This window comes from Mastomys coucha, unplaced genomic scaffold (genome assembly GCF_008632895.1).
Source record: "Mastomys coucha isolate ucsf_1 unplaced genomic scaffold, UCSF_Mcou_1 pScaffold20, whole genome shotgun sequence".
Classification (NCBI taxonomy): domain Eukaryota; kingdom Metazoa; phylum Chordata; class Mammalia; order Rodentia; family Muridae; genus Mastomys; species Mastomys coucha.
This window is the reverse complement of record NW_022196903.1, coordinates 35468293-35484635: the sequence shown is the minus strand read 5'-3', so window position 1 is coordinate 35484635 and position 16343 is coordinate 35468293. Positions and strand designations below refer to the sequence as shown.

Sequence of the window (16343 nt, the reverse complement as noted above, 5' to 3'; positions counted from 1 at the left end):
TTCTCAGAACTCTATAGTGAGACATGGCATCATTCTCAGAACTCTATAGTGACATGGTACCATTCTCATAACTCTATAGTGACATGGCACCATTCTCAGAACTCTATAGTGACATGGCACCATTCTCAGAACTCTATAGTCACATGGCACCATTCTCAGAACTCTATAGTGACATGTCATCATTCTCAGAACTATATAGTGACATGGCACCATTCTCAGAACTATATAGTGACATGGCACCATTCTCAGTACTCAATAGTGACATGGCACCATTCTCAGAACTATATAGTGACATGGCATCATTCTCAGAACTCTATAGTGACATGACACCATTCTCAGAACTCTATAGTGACATGGTATCATTCTCAGAAGGCAGATACTGTCATTTTTTTATGACCAGATAAAGTAGCGTATGCTAGATATTTCTACTTCAAATATTCATCCGCTTCTTTAAAGGTTAAGTAAAAATAATTTGAGGAATGTGTGCAGATTTGTTTCCCAATAGATATTGTGCATTGTGTTCAGTTTCTACTGATGATCTCAACCTAAACTCAATTATCAAAATAGTGACTTAAAAATAATGTTAATATTCTATTATTCCTTCTATACTTATAACATGACAATTCTTCTATATTATCACCCAGACTTCAGTGACTATCTATCTATCTATCTATCTATCTATCTATCTATCTATCTATCTATCTTGGCAATTAATAATTTTGATATTCAAACACTGACAGCTTGGCTCTTCATGTCTTTCTGTGATGCCCCTATTAATTTTTGAGTGCTCTCTTACCTCACAGTTACTCTTCCTTTATTTCAGGTTGGTGGTGGTAGTCGTATTTTTTTTTTTTAAAGATGGAAGTAATTAAAGACCAAAATCTGTGTGCCAGGTATGTGCACTGTGAAGTGTAATTGTTTCCATGCCCTTTAATTGGCACAGTCAGCAAGCATATTTCTAAAACAAATTATCCTCTACAAGTAAGAAAATGTTATACAGCTCAACAGAAAAATGGAGAGTTATAAAATGCAGGAAGCTACAGAAAACATTGTTCCCAATGTGAGAAAGAATGGACAGATAATCTACAAAATCTTAACTATCCATAAATGCATTTGAAAGGTAAGGTTAAAGCCAACAGCTGCTCCAGCAGGACGTGAGAAGCAGCTCATGTGTTGTAGCCATGGAAGAGAGATACAGCCAGCTTCTAAGCAGCTACAGAAATCAATTACTACCAAAGTATGTTATGGGTCTTTTTTTCCTTTTGAAAGGCCAGGTTTCATGTGGTACCTGTTAGCCTCAACTTGCTGTGTTGCTGAGAATGACTTTGAACCCTTCATCCTTCTGATACTTATAGAGGGTTGAGATTACAGGCATACAGCATAATTTTATCTGGCCTCAGGGCTCTTTTAATACTCAAAACAATCATGCATAGCTGGATTTCTTATGGTATAAAGGTAGTAGTTGGAGAAATTAAAATTAGATATAATTCTATGAGGAAGTGATACAGAGGGATCCTTGTATGCAACAGAGGCCAAGAGTTAAGTTGAAAGCTAATGCATCAAAAGGTGGCATCACACATTCAACACTACTGAAGTGCAGATTTAAAGTGACTACATATGTAACATCATTCTTATCACATGTGGGATCATAAACACATTAATTAGTGAACAACGCTTCTTTATGGGGACTAATGCTAGGGTGGAGAGAGAAAGGAAATGCTGTATTCATCGGAACCCCATGTAAATTGTTACACTATTATCTTTATTGTGTACTTATTACTTTGAGACATTTTAAATATTACTTTTAATACCTTTTTCAAAATCTGAAGGAAAGAGTTTACCTTGATCTGCAAGACATCAAGTGGAACAGTCTCTCCTTTCACAATGGCAAGTGTGGCATCTGTAATATGTCTAAATGGGAGAAAATAGAAAGGAACTTGTAGTAAGAAGTAAATGCCACCTCCCCCAGTGCACAGCATGCATACATGTGTGCATACACACCCACAACCACACACCCAGAGTCCAAAAGCTAGTCTTTCAAAATGATCTTAGGAAAGCGTCTGAGCAATTACTGAAGCACACATTTATTACGTCACTCCACTGGGCCATACATCTTTTAGTCACTATAAGAAATTCAGTCATTTCAAAAAAAAAGTCTTTCTTCTCAAACAGCCAGACAGTAACTGAAGGCCAGTTCTTAGAGCTATCTTAGCAAATGATAATCCATGACCCAAGACACATTTCCTCATTTTCCAGCATCACAAGGATGCACCTCATGCTCTGTTCTCACTGCTGGTCCTTTCCCTCAGAGATACAAGACTGTTCTTACCTACATTCTGACAATCTCTGAAAAAACCTCTATGTAAAAAAAAAATACTCATTAAAAAGTAAACACTCTGGATTATTCAGGGCATATAAAATTATGCCAGATCTGCATATAACCTAGAGTTTGTATTTTAAATTCAAAGTCAGACATACATAAATATACAAAAGATGGTCAACAGGAGAAATAGCAAGCCAAGTGGCTAGACAGTAGAATGTGTGCTCTCAGGAGAGAAGGAACAGTCCTCCATCAAGGGCCTTTACTGATGCTGGTCAATCCTCCATGCCCTAGTGCAGCCACGGCTAGCCCTTCACTCTCATCCTTGAGATCTGGCAGACAGCTCCACTTCAGAGAGGCCCACTCCATCCAGCCTAGCAGATGGTCCTTCACTGTGGCTCTCATTACTACATTGTTGCTGTCCTTCCATGGCTACAGCATGACTATGTACTGACTGGTGTTATGGCCTGCCTCCTCTTGGGGAGCAGAAGTTCTACAAGGCTAGTGACACTTCATATCAGCACATGCATGCTAAATAACAGGCAATCAGTATTTTCTGGGCATTATTTTATTTTCCAGAATTTCAAGCACAGAAACTGCAGAGACTGTATATATATATTCCTCACTCAGACTCGAAACCATTATCCCCTCATAACCAAGCTTACTTCTTCACATCAACATGTAAGTCACTAAATATGAAGGTAAACCTGATGTCTTAGTAGTTCATTATGTATCTGTAAGAGACTTTTATGAAATATCATTATTACATTTATAACTTTGACCCATGTGAATCAATATTTTTAGACAGTGCTCAAATTTTAATAATATATAAATACATAGGTTACTTCCCTCAAACAAGGCACATAGATTGTGATTGGTTTATGTGTTTTAAATCTACTATTTGTTCCTTTTCATTTCCCTATTTAAGAAATAGGCCATTTGTCTACTGAATTTCTGTGGACTTGTACCTTAGTGATTATATGTGTATGACACTAGTGCATATATCTAGTTCATGAATTTTCTGAGGATAGCTAGGATGAAAAGTTTGTATCATTCATCCTTGAGATTTTGGCAACATTAAATAATCACTGTGGTAGTACACATTTCCACCAGAAGACAAAGAATACCTGCTGTCTTTGGTGATGATGGCCACCAATGAAAACCATCACCTAGATTTACTGGGATCCAAACTAGTAATTTTTTAAGTCTATCATTAAAACATTTAATTTATTTAATACATATGAGTGTTTTGCCTGCTGTGCTTGTGGAGGTCAGAAGCAGGTATCAGATTCCCTGGATCTAGAGTGAACTACAATGGTGCCAGGAACCAACTTGGGTCTTCTGCAAGAGTACCATGCAGTCATAGCCACTGAGTGGTCTCTCCTGCTTGAGTCTATCCTTTCTAATTTATCCTCGACTGTACAAAGGGATCTTCCCCTGAACTGCAGGTCATATGAGAAAGCCAAGAGAAATGATGAACTCGCTTAAAACTTTGTGATAGGGTCTCATGTTCCTAGGCTGTCACTGACCTCACTTTGTAGCCAGGGATGACTTTCAACTTGTGATCTTCCCTCTTTATCTCCCCAGTGTCAGGATTACACATGTGTACCATCATGACTGGTTTATTCTATGCTGCAGATGGAACCCAGGGCCTCAAGGATGCTAGCACTTTGCCTACTGAATGACATCCCTCCTCCCTCACTCCTATTTATTTAGACAGGGTCTCACTTTGTCTCCCAGGATACCTCAAACTGGTTACACAGACTAGAATGGCCTTGAATTCAGAGACTCATCTGCCTCTGCCTTCTGACTGCTATGATTAAAGGTATACAACACCACCACACCAGTCCCCCCCCATTTCCCCCCACACCCCTTTAAAATAAAAACAAACAAACTCTAAAAACTAGTTTTCTAAATGACCTGGTTCCCCACAGCATCCAAATGTGTTCAGGTTTTCACTTTTGTTTTCTGATGATCACTATGAAACCAATCTGCTCTGCTTCAATACACTGTAGATAGTCACCTTACTGACACATTGTCATATGAATTTAATGAACAGGTATAGAATCACCATATAATCAAAATTAATGGTGAGAGATAGTAGCCACAGAAGTATATGCTGATGTTAACAAAACACAGAAGAAACTAGAGCACATCTCTAAGCCTTGTTTAAACAAATAAATTTATTGAAGTTTGAAAGGACTATGTTAATTTTAATCTCTCTCTCTCTCTCTCTCTCTCTCTCTGTGTGTGTGTGTGTGTGTGTGTGTGTTTGTGTGTGTGTGTGTGTGTGTTGCTAAGGATCAATGATTTTACATAAAACTCCTTTTTTAGAGCCAACTTAGGTCAGGCTCATAGAAACATTTAAAGGCTAGTACAGAAATGTCCCTATATAACCTCTTCCCCTCCTACAACACAGCTGTTCCATTATCGTATCTTTCCACTCCCAACCCCAAGACTGGTTGGCTCATTTGTCACAATTGAAGAATTTATACTGATTTATTATTGCCATTCATAATCCAGTTTTGATCATAGCTGCAATCTAAATGAGTTTAGACAAACATTAATGACGGCTACCACTGAGTAGCACATGCTTGGCAATTTTACCACTACACAGATCTCTTTGTACCTTCTCCAAACCCTAACAGCCACTTCCCCATCTACTGTCACAACTTTACCTCTCCCACACTCTTAACAGTTGTAGCCATATAATATAGCCTTCTTCTTCGGACTGTTTTCCTTAACTTGGTAATATGCATTAAAGTTTCTGTCTTTCTGTGGCTTCATAGCTCATTTCTTTGATCACTGAATGAGATTCTACAGTTTAAATGTACTAGTTTATTAATCCCATTTGCCCATTATTTTTTTCTTGCCTGAGCTATGCCCAACTGTCCTTGAAGGAGTTAGTCTGTTCTGAGGTTATCAAACTTATGGGCCTAGAGCTATAATACATTTAACCTTTCATGTTCATAGGCTCTGCAGTGATGTCCTCTTTTTTTATCACTAAAATGAGTCATTTGTGTCCTTTCTAGTTTTTATTTAGCCTGGCTAGAGACTTACTGACCTATTTATTATTTCTAAGAACCAGCTTTCTATTGATTTCTATTTTCAATTTCATTGAGTTCTGCTCTAATTCTTATTAATTTCCTTTGTTTATTTAGATTTAAACTCTTCTTCCCTCTGTTAACTCTGAGTTTAACTTGCTTTCCTCCTCCTGATTTTGGAGGCACAGTTTGTAACCAGGCTGGTTTCAAACTCACACCCCTCCTGCCTCACCTTCCCATGTATATGCCTTCACTCTTAAATGCTTCAAACTTCCTCTAATCTCCACTACCACTGCCTACCACATACTTTTGAGAGTGTTTTAATTTAGTTTAAAATATTTTACAACTTCTCAAGACTTTCCCAGATACATATCTTATTTATTTAGAAGCATGTTGTATAGTCTGCATGGATTTGAAAACTGTCCAGTTATCTTTCCATTTTAACATTCCACTTTTATATACCCCCTAAGTTGGGGCAGACTGAAGAGTAGGTTGGCTTGGGTATTTCCCTTCTCCCATGTGGAAGGCCAGAGCCAGCTAGAGTCCAGCAAACCTTACTGAGCTCCAAAACTACTCAAGGTTGGGCTCTGCATAACTAGTTTCTCCTGATGCAGACCTTAAAAGGGAAAAAGACTGCTTCAGAGTACTTCAAAATTCTTCCTTTCCTCCTTTCCTAGTACTTAGTATGGAATCTTCAGCAAACTCTATGAGATAAATCTCACAATATTATAGGAAACCCATAAGTCTGGATTCCAAGGAGGTCGGAACTCTCTGAGCCGACCACACAGAACCTCAGGTTTTCCTGCACCAGCACTGGTTCCCACAGCTGCTAACGTTCTTAAGTCTGCCTTGGTAAGCCATGCCTCTGACATGTTTTTTCAATTATGGGACAGCTGTTTGACTGGTATCCTCCCCTCATGTTCAGATCCAAGACATTTGTAGTTTAGTTTATTTTTCAACTGTGGTGCTGGGGATTGGGCCCAGGGCTTTGTGCATCCTGGGCAAACACTCCTGTCAGCTTTCTATTTGATCCTCCAGTAGAGTTTCTCAAACGTAAACCTGGAAACTGAAGGACCATCTTCTTTTTTAAAATCAGACTTATTGAGCTGGAATCCATATGCAGCACAATCTGTCCTTTTAGGCATGCCTTTCCATACATTTTGACAAATGTATTTATGAAAGCAACACCATTACCAAAATACATAACATTTCTAACATCCCCTTAAGTCCCTCATCAATCTTTGTGGCCATCCCACTCCTACCACAATCATCAGTTGCAGCAATTACCATGTCCAGTTTAATCTTTTGTAGAATTATCATGTAATACAATGAAAAGGCACGATCTTGAGATTACACTACTGCCTGCCTCAACAACATGGGTAGACAGTTTCTTTTTATGGTTAAGTAGCATCCTGGTGTATAAATGTACCATAATTTGTCCAGCCACTCATGAGCTGGCTGATACTGGCACTGTTCCTGGTTCTTGACAACTAGCAGCAGATTCTACAAATAAGGTTTAGGTTGTTGTATAGATCTCTATGTCTGCATTTCTCTTAGGTAAACACCTAATAGTGTGAAAAGCTTATGTTTAATTTGATAAGAAGCAGCCACATTAGCTCCTATAGTTGCTGCACTGCTTGGCATTCATCATGCTGTCAATACATGAGTTTCAGTTGCTGAATATACTTAACAGTGCTTGTGCTGTCTGGACTGCTTTTCTCTGTTATTTAATGCAAGCAATTGTGAGTTGGAGAGATGACTCAGTGGTTAAGAGTACTTGATGCATTTGCAGAGGACCCTGGTTCAATTGCTAGCACCCTCATGAGGTGTACTGCCTGCCATCTGCACCTCCAGTTCCAGGGGATTCAATGCCCTCTACTGGCCTCCTTGAGCGTTGAGAATTCCACATACAGCCAAAAACCCAAACACCCATATTTATCTATGAATCCACCCCCCTTTTTCATTACAATATAGATGTTGGCTGGGAGTAGACAACAAAATTTTCACAAATGAGATTCTACTTGGAGGAAGCAAGGAGCAGGCTCACAAGTCTAGGCTACATTGATCTGAGTGTGTATGTGTATGCGCTATGAAGGCAGCACCACAGCTGATGTGTGCACTGTTCTTACTAACCTGAATAGCACCTGGCACACGGGAAGACACTTGGAAAGTGGCTTTCAGAAACCTAAACAACAACTCACCTTATTCAAAGACTTTCTGCATTAAATTGCTTCTATAAATTGCTTGGGAGGAGACAACTAAAATGCACCTCAAATTTATCATTCCCTAACAATGACTCAAGGCTCTAACACGGAAGCACCACAGTCTGGCATTTAGGATTATTTACCTGCTACATTCCACATTTCAGGAAAAAAGACTTTTTTCTTCTTCAATAATTATTTTACAAGAAATCTTGACAGCAGGGCAAAGGCAGAGCTTTGTTCTTTTTATATAGCCCCAGGCAGCAGTCATGTTAAAAAGTTTGGAAAATTCTGAGCCAAGGGCAGAGTTTCTGACTACCCAAGGGCCCTGGGGCATGCTTAGAGATTAGGGTTTATAAATCTTTAAATTATAAATAGAAGCAGCAATAACAATAGTTTAAAACCATAGAAAAAACAGCTCCTAAAAAAGCAGAACACTGTCTCAGACCCGGGGGTGGCCACATGAGAGTGGAGGCTTCTGAACACAGAGGGTTTCCACGAGGAAAATAACCTACTTCTGATCACTGACATGCCATTTGGAAATCCTGGCTAAAATAGTTCAATAATCTCTACTGATACAAGGGAAAAACAAGCTGTCAAGTCCTAAAATGGAGAGAATTTACATCAGATCAGCAAAAATGCTTGAGTCATTCATCCTTCATTATCTATTGCCTCTCAAAAATTCTAATTAAAAAGTATGGCCCATTAAAGCGATTTTCTCCTGCTTGCTAGGCCTCAGGATAGTTGGAGAATCCTGCAAGGCTGTGACATATGAGAGACAGTAGGACGAGGGTCTACTTATCAGACGATAAACATGTATACGCATTCCTGGGCTTTCCTATATGCACCTAGACTTTTATGAACAACATAAAATCGTTAAAGATACAATTGCTAGCCTTCAAAATTACAACAGGAAAGTCAATCTATAAGACCTAGTCTAAGAAAATACACTAATACAAGAAAAAATTTTTTACCCAAATTAAAAAGTACCTTGGCTATTATTATTATTATTGACTTAGACAGAGAAATTTTTAATTAATTTATTGAACAAATGTTTACTTTCTGACTTCTATCACAAGCCTTACATTACATACTATGTAACAATTTCTCAATCATCGTCAATTTACTTCAGTCTTTTGACAACCATTTGCTCAAGATTATATTAATTAATTGCTTTGGAAAGTCAGGCTTCAAATTCAAGATCACTACCTTTTTGAAAGATTTGGTCTTTGTTCTATAAAGCTTTCAAACTGACTGAGTCCTAAAGACCGTGTTAGACTCACAGCAGTGTAACTTAGATATCAGGACTTCACCCGCCCCCCATCTACTATATCTGTAACCCCAGATGTGACTGTATTTAGTTGTTTTACCTGCTTCTATCACCAAGATGAAGCCACAGCTACCAATAGTTCAGCTTCCCAAGAGACTTGCTATTTGTCACCATGTGTACTTAAAGGAAATGAGCAGAGCAAATCTGCCCACACCTTCATGAAAAGGTCTTATAGTGCAAAGGCAGAAAAACTGCAGTGACAGAAAGCACCCATCTCCGTCCCTGACATCAGGATGTACTAATTACTAGATTAGGAACAACACCAACTGGGAGCACACCAATTCTCTGAAAGGTTGGGTGCCCCCTCTCAATAACTTGACGTTTCAACCTATTACTATTTGAAAAGTCGATGTTATCATGCATGTTAATTTTCAGGCCCAGTTTATCACACACAAATGTTAGCATTCCACATTGACAACCTACTGGACTTTGTTTCCACTTTCAGCAAAGAGAGTGTGACTCAAACTACTGGTCTGTCCCAGTGGGATAAATCCAATCGGAATCTTACTGAAGGTAGCCTAGGAGAACAAAAAAAAGACAAAATTGTATTGTTACAGTCAGAAGATTAGGTTTAAAGGGAGGCATATGAACATCTTCTAGAACAAAGTAACCGACTGTGTCTTCCATCTCATCTCCATTCCCCATCTCTAGGCCAGTAAGCAAATACCCCAATGTGAGCAGTTTCTAAAACAAAGCGGTCAATGAAAACACAATGACTCAGAATTTAGCAGACATATTTGGGTACTCAGTAACTACAATTATTTTATGAAACTGGGTTAAGATAATGACAATCTTACAACTGGATCAATGAACCAGTGTGAGAGACTGTAATAAGCTATCATACTGGCTGAGAAATACAGAGACAAAATTCAAATAAAAATATCTACTAATTCTACAGTGACGAATGGCAGGTGACACTGTTTCATAAGCTATCTACTTCATATAGAATAAGTCAAATAATGACCAGTTAATGACATAACATGTGATTTAACTAAATGTTACATATACAGCTGTTACTTGAAGATTCTTAAAAGACTATTTTGAACACAATCTCTTATTGTTTTTTCTAAAATATTTTAAACTGTGGCAGGAAAATGAATGTCATCTTACAAAACCTCATTAAGTCCACAACCCAGATTTAAGAACACTTGCCATTTTGCTTCTGATGTCTTAAAAAATGAATTGGATCTCAAAATTAAAATAAATAAATAGGCAGAGACAGATGAGGTCCTTTGAGATTCTGCTCTCCTAACCCCTCCTAGAGGAAACCACTAGGTTGGCACAACTCTTTTCCATTATTTTTTTCTTACTACATACTTCCATACCAAATAGCACACAGTGACAGTACTGTTTACTGAATTCTAAGACCATGTAGAAATATTTCACCTTCTTTAAAAACTTACTTGTACTTAATATTTCTAAGAGCTAAAGATGTAGATATTTATAGATCTACTTCATTCTTGTGTATGATATACATTACACATTTGTCTGTGTGTGTCTGTGTGTGTGTGAGGGAGAATGTGTGTGTGTGTTTGTGTGTGTGTGTGTTGAGGGTACACAAAGAGGCCACAGGGCAACAACTTCTTGTCTTATTCCCTAAGTACTGTCCATATTTTTTTTTTAGATAAGGTCTCCCACATGGCTTGAAATTCCTTCTGGCCTGGCATCACCAGGATTACTAGCAGCATCACTGACTGTACTCAGGTGATTTTACATGAATCCTGGGGGTCAAACTCAAGTCCTCACTCTTGCTCTTAACTAAATAAGCCTAGTTCATCCATTTAATTGTTACCCAGCTCATATTATATGAATATATCACTATTAATTTATAAAAGAATTCCTTGAAGAAAAGATTCTATAGGAAATTTTTATATAGCTCACTAACTGTTCTTAAATGGTACATGGTACCCTGGATTACCAACACAAGAAGTCTACCATGGGTTCGTGAGAGTAACCTACGACAGAGGAAGAAGTATTGTACCACCTGATCAAAAATCCAATCCTATCACAATTGCACTGGATTGAAAATATAACATAGGAGTGGAGTATGATGGTCTATGCCTGGAATCCTACAGATTCCAGAGACTGAGGCAGGAGAATCACAAGTTCAAGGCTAGCCTGGACAATTTTATCAGAACCCTGTCTCAAAATAAAAACTAAATGAACAAAGTACTGGAGATGTAAGTCAGTGGTGCATGCTTACCTAGACACCCAAAGCCCTAGGTTCAATCCTTAGTTCAACATATGTATATCTGTATGTATGTATGTATGTATGTATGTATGCATGCATGCATGTATGTATATATGTATTTATACATGCATATACATACATACAAATATAAATATGAATGTATGTATCATAAGGGGGAAAGACAAAGAATGAGAACAAATAAAAGCTTAAAGTATTTTTTACAAGCTCACCTCATCTGTTCTTCTAAGTACTCCAGTAACAACCTATAAATGTAAAAAAATATTATAAACAACATGTATTTTCATTATCAAAACAAAATTAGAATAAAATTTCATAGACCATAAACTTATTTATTTTTTTCTAGAAGCTATATTAAATGATATATTAGACCTTAAAAACACATCATATTGTCAAATAGCATGAGTGCTAAATTAGATTTTATTCTTAACTTAGAGTAATACAGACTAAGATAAATTATAAAAATTCTACATTACATTAGTAAATTATATTTCAAGGTCTACAAAATATAAGTTTACTAATGTTAATGTGTTGTAGGTTCTAGAGAAATATGAATTCTTTTCAATTATACAGAAAAGCCCATGTTAGCCTTTTGCAGTACACAGAGGACAGGTTGGCTTGGTATGCTCAGAAATCTGTACTCAAGTGCTTCTTCCTGAGGGCTACAAAAACAAAGGGACGTCTAGAACTGAAATTATCATTTACTTTACTTTATTCATTATCATTAGGTAACCTAGGCTGGCCTGGAACTCACAGCATTCCGCCTGCTTTGGGCTTCCTTGGGATTACAGGTATGAGCTGTCATTAAAAAGCCAATCATTTCTCTAACCAAATATCTTTTAATGACTGCATATACAACAAATATACAATCCACTGTCTTTCTTTTAAAACATTTTGTAAAAAACAAAGGTTGACATATCTCCTCCCTTTATCTTGTACGGCCTCATTGGGTTTCAGTATTAAAAGGGTTGTCAGTGATCTGCTTCATTCTTTGTAGGTACACAATCAGAACTCTTCGCATTTCATTAACAAGCTATAAAAACAATTACAAGATCATTAGCACAGCCTTTTAAAAAAGAAGCTTACTAAGGTTCAAATAAATGCCAAGTCAAACTTAGGACAGCTTCTCTGCTGTTCATTTCTGGTCCCTCACACTGATGAAGCCACCAAAGAGAGATCAAAGCCAACAGTAATGTAGTATGTGGGTAAAACTGATGAAGCTACATTACATTACCATATAAACTTTACTATTTAGATTGGTGTTCACTCTGTGCTGTACACTTCACAGGTTTTAAAAACACGTACTCACCCCTCTCCATCACTGTCATCTGCAAAGCATTTTCCTTGCCCTACAAGTCCTGTGTGCTGCCTGCTAATCCTCTTCTCCCAACCTCAGACAACCTTTTATTCTCTCTACTGTTGCATGACCCACAAGTCAAAGAATTGAACTGTAGTCTTTTTGTGGTTTATTTCACTTAGTAATATGCTCCAAATCTTGTCATAACTAGATAGTTCTTTGTTTTTTTTTTTCTTCATGCTAAATAATCCATTACTTGGGTATGCTATTCTACAATTAACCTATTAAAGGACACCTTCATTTCTCCCACATTTGCTCAACTATAGATAAAGATGCTATAAATGACCACGTGCAGATTTTTGGATGTACATGAGTTGTGAACTCCTCTGTATAACTTCCAATGAGCACAATTGCTGGACCACACAGAAAGAGTATGTTCAGTTTTCAGTGAAACTACTCATTTTCCATTTTGTTTGACCTGGATTTTGGTATTCTGATAGATATAAAGTGACTAAACCCTTCTGCATCCCCCCATCAATGAACGACAGCTCCTACTGTTCTACACTCATCAGCATTTGACTCTGCCAGTGTTCTATGTCTTGGCCATTCTTATAGGTGTAGCATCTCACTGAGGATAAGTGTATTACTATTAGAACAAAGACACGGCTAGTGATGTAGCTAAGCAGTAGAGCACTTGCCCAGCATACATGAGGTTTGTTCTGTAGCACTAATTGCCAAACAACCAATCTTAGAAGGAACCACAGCAAAGAAGACAAACATACATATCTGAACAAGTATCATCTCTCCCTACAAATACAGTCTTAAGAGTTGACTTTCTATACAACAGAAATGATGTGAGTGGCCACAAAAGTGTTTTCTTGAGGGAAACTTTCATTTGATGAGAACTTGTCCTTGTAGTGAAACTTTGGTGCCATCACAGAGCTACTGCATAACAGAATGCACAATGTAACAAGCTTGGCCATCCATACACATTTTCCCTCCCATTTTATTCAATATTTGAGATCTAATCTTGCTATGTAGCCCAAGACTAACTGGAACTCAAGATTTTCCCACTCCATCATAATTATATTCTTAATTATTATATCTTAGTTATTCAGCTTGATTATAGAGCCTTGCATGTTTTATTTAATTTTCTCAGATAGACTTGAGCTAGAAAGAAGATTTACCAAAAACAAGGAAAGAAAAGTAAAAGAGAAAAGCTTCAGGCTGTACAAGTTTGAGAGCAATAGCCCTAAAATAACAAATCATAGCAATTTCCTTAATTATTGTTACCATAGTCCAAGAACCTAATTTCCATTTTTCTCCCCTTAAAAATGGCCCTTAATGGGGAGGGAGGATCCTACCTCCTGCAGTGTGCCATCTCCTCCAGCAACAATGATCACATCAGTTCTTTCCATCAATTCCAGGAGCTTCTTGGCTTGTCCCTCATAATCTGTCTGAAATATCAAAGATGGCTTTGGTAAACTTGTCACTGTAAGACTACATGTTAGAGGAAGAAAAGGTGGGCCATGCTCTTTAAAGTTTCATATTGAGTCCCTTAATTTTACATGGTTGAAAGACATGAAAATTCTATGAAAGCTATTGGTCTAGATTTTTATAGTTTTATATTTCCTAAGACAGAAATGGTTTCAGAAACTATCTACTCGGCTCCTTATTCTAAAAATAAAATTCAAGCCCACTAATTTGCTTTAGTTATATGGCTAGCCAGTCACAGGACTCTTTTCCAGTCCGGTGTGGCTTCTATTACATTGCTTACACTGTTTTTCATCTGAAGGCAGGAAGTCAAGTGCACATGCAAATAGGAAAGTAGGTTTAATGAAGAGGAGTACAGACTTCAGAGCCCAAGAGACCTACAGTAAATCTCATCTCTGCTACTTTTTAACTGAGTGGCTTTAAACTCACTGGATTTTAATTTTCTTATCAATGAATTTCCATGTATCAAGAGAGGGATAATCATGGCTTTCCTATATATTGCTATACAGCAGAATTTAAAACAGCTAGAAAACTGTTTGCAACTGGTACCGTGTTAAGTATATGAAGATTATTATTGTTTTGCTATGATGGCATGTAAAAAATGCATGTGTGTTTGAAAGAACCCACAGAAAAGCACTCCAACCATCCCATCTTTATTGAACACTTGATGTACATTTCAGCCACCATCAGGGTGTACACTGATTTGTATACCCCTGAAGACAAATGTTAAAAAAGGGCATAAAGTAAATGAAGTAGAAATACTACCTCCAATTCAAAATACACGAGACACAAACTAAAATACTTAAATATCAGATGGGCAAACACATGTAGTATTATTTGAAATACCTGTTCTTTGTGCCCTGTTTCCAACATAGAACTCTAAAAATCCACAGAAGTTATTTTGGTACTTTCAGGAAACCCCTCAAACATAAAAGAGTATGTGCTATAGAGGTAACTTTGGGAGGACCCGGGTTAGGAACTGGTCACCAGAGAGGTCAAGAGATGCCTTACAAGATAAAACCTTGAGATCCACATCTTAACTTCTAGGGAAATGAGAGGAGCCTAAGGGTGAGTTCAAAAATCAAGGCTTAATGATTTCATCCATAATATATATAGGAATTCCTGTATATATTATCCACATGTACACACATTTACGTAAAGAGAAATTATGTGAAAATGCAGTAAAAATGTTAATAGTCAAGGTGAAGTATATATCTATCTATCTATCTATATATATATATATATATAGAGAGAGAGAGAGAGAGAGAGAGAGACATATATATATATATATATATATATATGTTGTTTTGTAACTTTTTTGAAAATTTAAAATTATTTCCAAGTAAAATTTAACAGAAAAGACAGGAAACCAACCTTTCGAAGAACAATAGTTTCAACTGAACTGTAAGAAGAAAACATTTGTCTTTCAGTCTGTCTGTGCTGGAGTCCAGAGCAGACCTTGGGCAAAAGCCCCGCAGCCATTCCCACAACACCCAGAGGAAGCTCCACTCCCAGGCGCTCTGACACACCCAGGATCAGAGGTGAGCAGGAACCAACATCTGTCTCAACACTGGAAGTAACTGGGACCAGAGGGACCAAGCACACAGGAACTCTACCAGCCCAGTGACTCCGGTTCCTTCCGGTCTGTCTGGGTTAGTGTTCTGAGCAGACCTTGGGCACAAGCTCTGCAGTCAGTCCCACAACACATAGAGAAAGCCACACTCCCAAGTGATCTGACAAGCTCAGGATCCCAGGATCCCAGAATCCCAGGATCCCAGAGACAGCTTGACTCTGAGGAGTTCTGACACAACCAGGATCCCAGGAAGGACAGGCTCCAGTCAGATTTAGCAAGGGCAGGTAGCACTAGAGTTAACCAGATGGCAGGGGGCAAGCATAAGAAAACAAACAACACAAACCAAGGTCACTTGCCATCATCAGAACCAAATTCTCCCACCATAGCAAGTCCTGGACACACCATCACAACGGAAAAGCAAGATTCAGATCGAAAATCACTTATCAGGATGATGATACAGGACCTTAAGAAAGACATAAATAGCACCCTCAAAGAAATACAGGAGAACACAGGTAAAGAGCTAGAAGCTCTTAAAGAGGAAACACAAAAATCCCTTAAAGAACTACAAGAAAACACAATCAAACAGGTGAAGGAAATGAGCAAAACCATCCAGAATCTAAAAATGGAAATAGAAACAATAAAGAAATCAGAAAGAGAGACAACCCTGGAGATACAAAGCCTAGGAAAGAAATCAGGAATCAAAGATACAAGCATCACCAACAGAATGCAAGAGATAGAAGAGAGAATCTAAGGGGCAGAAGACACCTCAGAAAACATTGACACAACAGTCAAAGAAAATACAAAAAGCAAAAAGCTCCTAACCCAAAACATCCAGGAGATCCAAGATGCACTGAGAAGACCAAACCTAAGGATAA

General features: G+C 37.8%; 1 protein-coding gene across 3 annotated transcripts in view; it reads right to left on the bottom strand.

The window, feature by feature from the left end:
• Nucleotides 1–16343, bottom strand: part of Agk (acylglycerol kinase) — a 94887-nt gene that overhangs the window by 21315 nt on the left and 57229 nt on the right. For all 3 annotated transcript variants that reach the window (XM_031381644.1, XM_031381641.1, XM_031381643.1), the window contains exons 6-9: nt 13766–13858; nt 11317–11349; nt 9319–9413; nt 1842–1911 (exon numbers count right to left, since the gene is read on the bottom strand). In XM_031381644.1, the coding sequence (XP_031237504.1) occupies nt 1842–1911; nt 9319–9413; nt 11317–11349; nt 13766–13858 (291 nt within the window). The remainder of the gene's footprint in view (nt 1–1841; nt 1912–9318; nt 9414–11316; nt 11350–13765; nt 13859–16343) is intronic.